This window comes from Gigantopelta aegis, chromosome 12 (genome assembly GCF_016097555.1).
Source record: "Gigantopelta aegis isolate Gae_Host chromosome 12, Gae_host_genome, whole genome shotgun sequence".
NCBI classification, from domain to species: domain Eukaryota; kingdom Metazoa; phylum Mollusca; class Gastropoda; order Neomphalida; family Peltospiridae; genus Gigantopelta; species Gigantopelta aegis.
Window position 1 is genome coordinate 4,973,370 of NC_054710.1, and position 2,500 is coordinate 4,975,869.

Here is a 2,500-nt window from a genome sequence, read left to right on the forward strand (position 1 = left end):
AAGAAGATTGACCCCCAGCTTGTATGAATCCTCGAGAACCGGTTGATATATTGAGTAGCTTGTCCTTTTCATGATGATTGCAGAGTGTTTCAGCATATGCATGATGCATTTCGTACAGATGAGCAGTTGTGTGATATTAAGGGTATTCTTGTAAATTTTATATTTGACAATGCTGACAACAATGTTAGAACCCTTACATGTCATGGCACTTGGCACGTTCTTGGTGGTATTACATGTGTTACCCCTACATGTGAGAAAGTAGACCAGCCTGCCATGTATCGGTCAGCTCAGAAAGTCATGACTATTGTCCAAACAGGTCAACTTGGAAAAGTACAAATCAAAGTGTACAAAAAGCCCACTGCCCCCGTACTGAAGTCCATCCTTGAATGTCCCAAACTAAACTCACCTCTCCTGAAAGTGTCGAAATGCTTGGATAGTATTTGGTTAGCAAATTTCTCACTTGGCATCCCTGTTTCACAATGTCCATTATGGAGTGGTTTCTTACAATGTGCTGTAACGGGAGATAATCATGAGAAAAGTAAGATTCAGATCTTGTCATTCGTTAATCATGACCCATCTGAACCTGAAACTATCTATTCTGCTTTGTGTTTTCCAAAAACGTTGTCCGATAAGCATTCACTTGGTGTTTGTCCTATCACATTTGGCCAACCCCTGTACAACAAAGCAAATGAAATTGTGATATCGTCTTTCCCAGAGCTCGATACGATTGTTGTTAGATTTGGGGGGGGGGGGGGGGGGGGGGGGGGTTCTCTAACTCATTTCGTATATGGGGTCAGTTGGATATGTAATGGGTGACGGTAGTGGTTTAGACAGACCGTGCGTATCCCCGTGCACTCCACGTTAATATTTTTTATCATTAGTAGTCATTGTGTCCAAATTATTACAGACACTTGGATGTCTCAGTAGCATAGATCTCACTCGTTTCCAGTATATACATGAATGTCTGCTGGATGGTCAATGTCCCACTGACTTTGTGGACAAAGATGAATATGTCCAAAAGCTCACACATATTATGGATAGTCTGGTGGAAGAAGCCGCCACTCAAAGTAGAATGGGTAAACTTTGGGATGAATATTTGAAACAAGTGTCCCTCATTAGGCATTTCATCTGAGCAGAGCGCACTGGGGATTGGCATTTACATGTTCATGTAGTCAGTGAAATGATCCACTTGTGCCATGCTGCTGGTCACATCACATGCAAAATCCGCCTGTCTCTACCTTGATCAGATGAAAGTGCTGATGGATATCATGTCTGCTGAGCAGTATTATGCCTTCACCAAGATAGGTTAGTTTACCATTCCAAGAACAGATACATTCTGGAAGTGGAACCTTCAGTGAACAAACAATAGAACAACATTTGATGCAGTTGCTGAAAACTTCTGGAGGTATTACACATGGTCGAGAAATTACAGGCAGCACACTGAGCAAATGGGTGCATGCTATATACAGCTGTATCCCGATATGTGATGCCTTGGATACTTTTACGGGTGCGCATAGTAACACTTCTGACCAGCATGTGAACCTGCATGCCAGTAGCACAGCCCGAAATATAAAAAAAACCTATGAAATCCTCCATTGGCTGCAAGTGCATTCTCTATTATCCTATGGCGAGACAATAACTCGCTGTTCTGTGCAGCAGTTGGCGGCATTGCTGGGAAGTGTGTCAATGAGGATCAAGCTGTTGCTCTTAGCATAAAAGCTGCTTCGGCTGTTACTAGGCAAACGTATGTCAACATGAAGTTGAAGAGAAACGACAGAGTGACTAGCACCAGTGGTTAAAAACAAAAACGTATCAATATCCGTGGTGTTGAGTTGGAGGTGAATAGCACATTGTTATTCATGAGGGTAACATTGTGATTAAGAATAGTTTTGAGATGGAAGCTTATCTCCTTCACAAGTTTGCCACCCTCCTTATTTCATAATGGGATTATGAGGAAAAGCAGGAAGAGTGTAACGTAACCACAACACTGACATTGATTTGCTGTTGATGGTGGTTGCACAAGCCACCTCAAACATGGATATATATATGCTTTCTGGGCACAACCCATTACAAATATACCGTATAGGTGAAATTCAAGGAGTTATAGCAACGTCAAAGAACACCTGATGTGTGTACATGCAATCATAGGGTGTAATATAATGTCTGCCTTCAACAATCAAGGGAAGAAGAATGCTCTTGCACAGGTTGATATTGGTGACAACTGGGACTGTTTGAGTGTCTTTTCTCAGTCTAACAGCACTCACAATGATATAGCAAGTGTTGGAGATCTATTTCTTCTAAAGCTATATGTTAGATCGAAGTCACTGGACAAGCATCGTTATGTCATGTATTTTCGATCTGTTCTTAAAGAATCTTTATTCTCATCTGGGTTTAAGTTGGAATCACTCCCTCCAACTTCAGTAGTTGCAAAATAGCATAGCTTTAGAGCATACCATACTGTCAAGCAATGGCAGGGGAAAGAGTTGTCACCAACTGAATG

The 2,500-nt window shown here is 41.6% G+C and overlaps 1 protein-coding gene across 1 annotated transcript in view; it reads left to right on the forward strand.

Moving 5' to 3' along the window:
* The window catches only part of LOC121386590, a 23,814-nt gene that overhangs the window by 11,811 nt on the left and 9,503 nt on the right, over window positions 1-2,500 (forward strand). Inside the window, exon 8 of the mRNA XM_041517541.1 lies at window positions 1,657-1,778. Within this exon, the coding sequence (XP_041373475.1) occupies window positions 1,657-1,778 (122 nt within the window). The remainder of the gene's footprint in view (window positions 1-1,656; window positions 1,779-2,500) is intronic.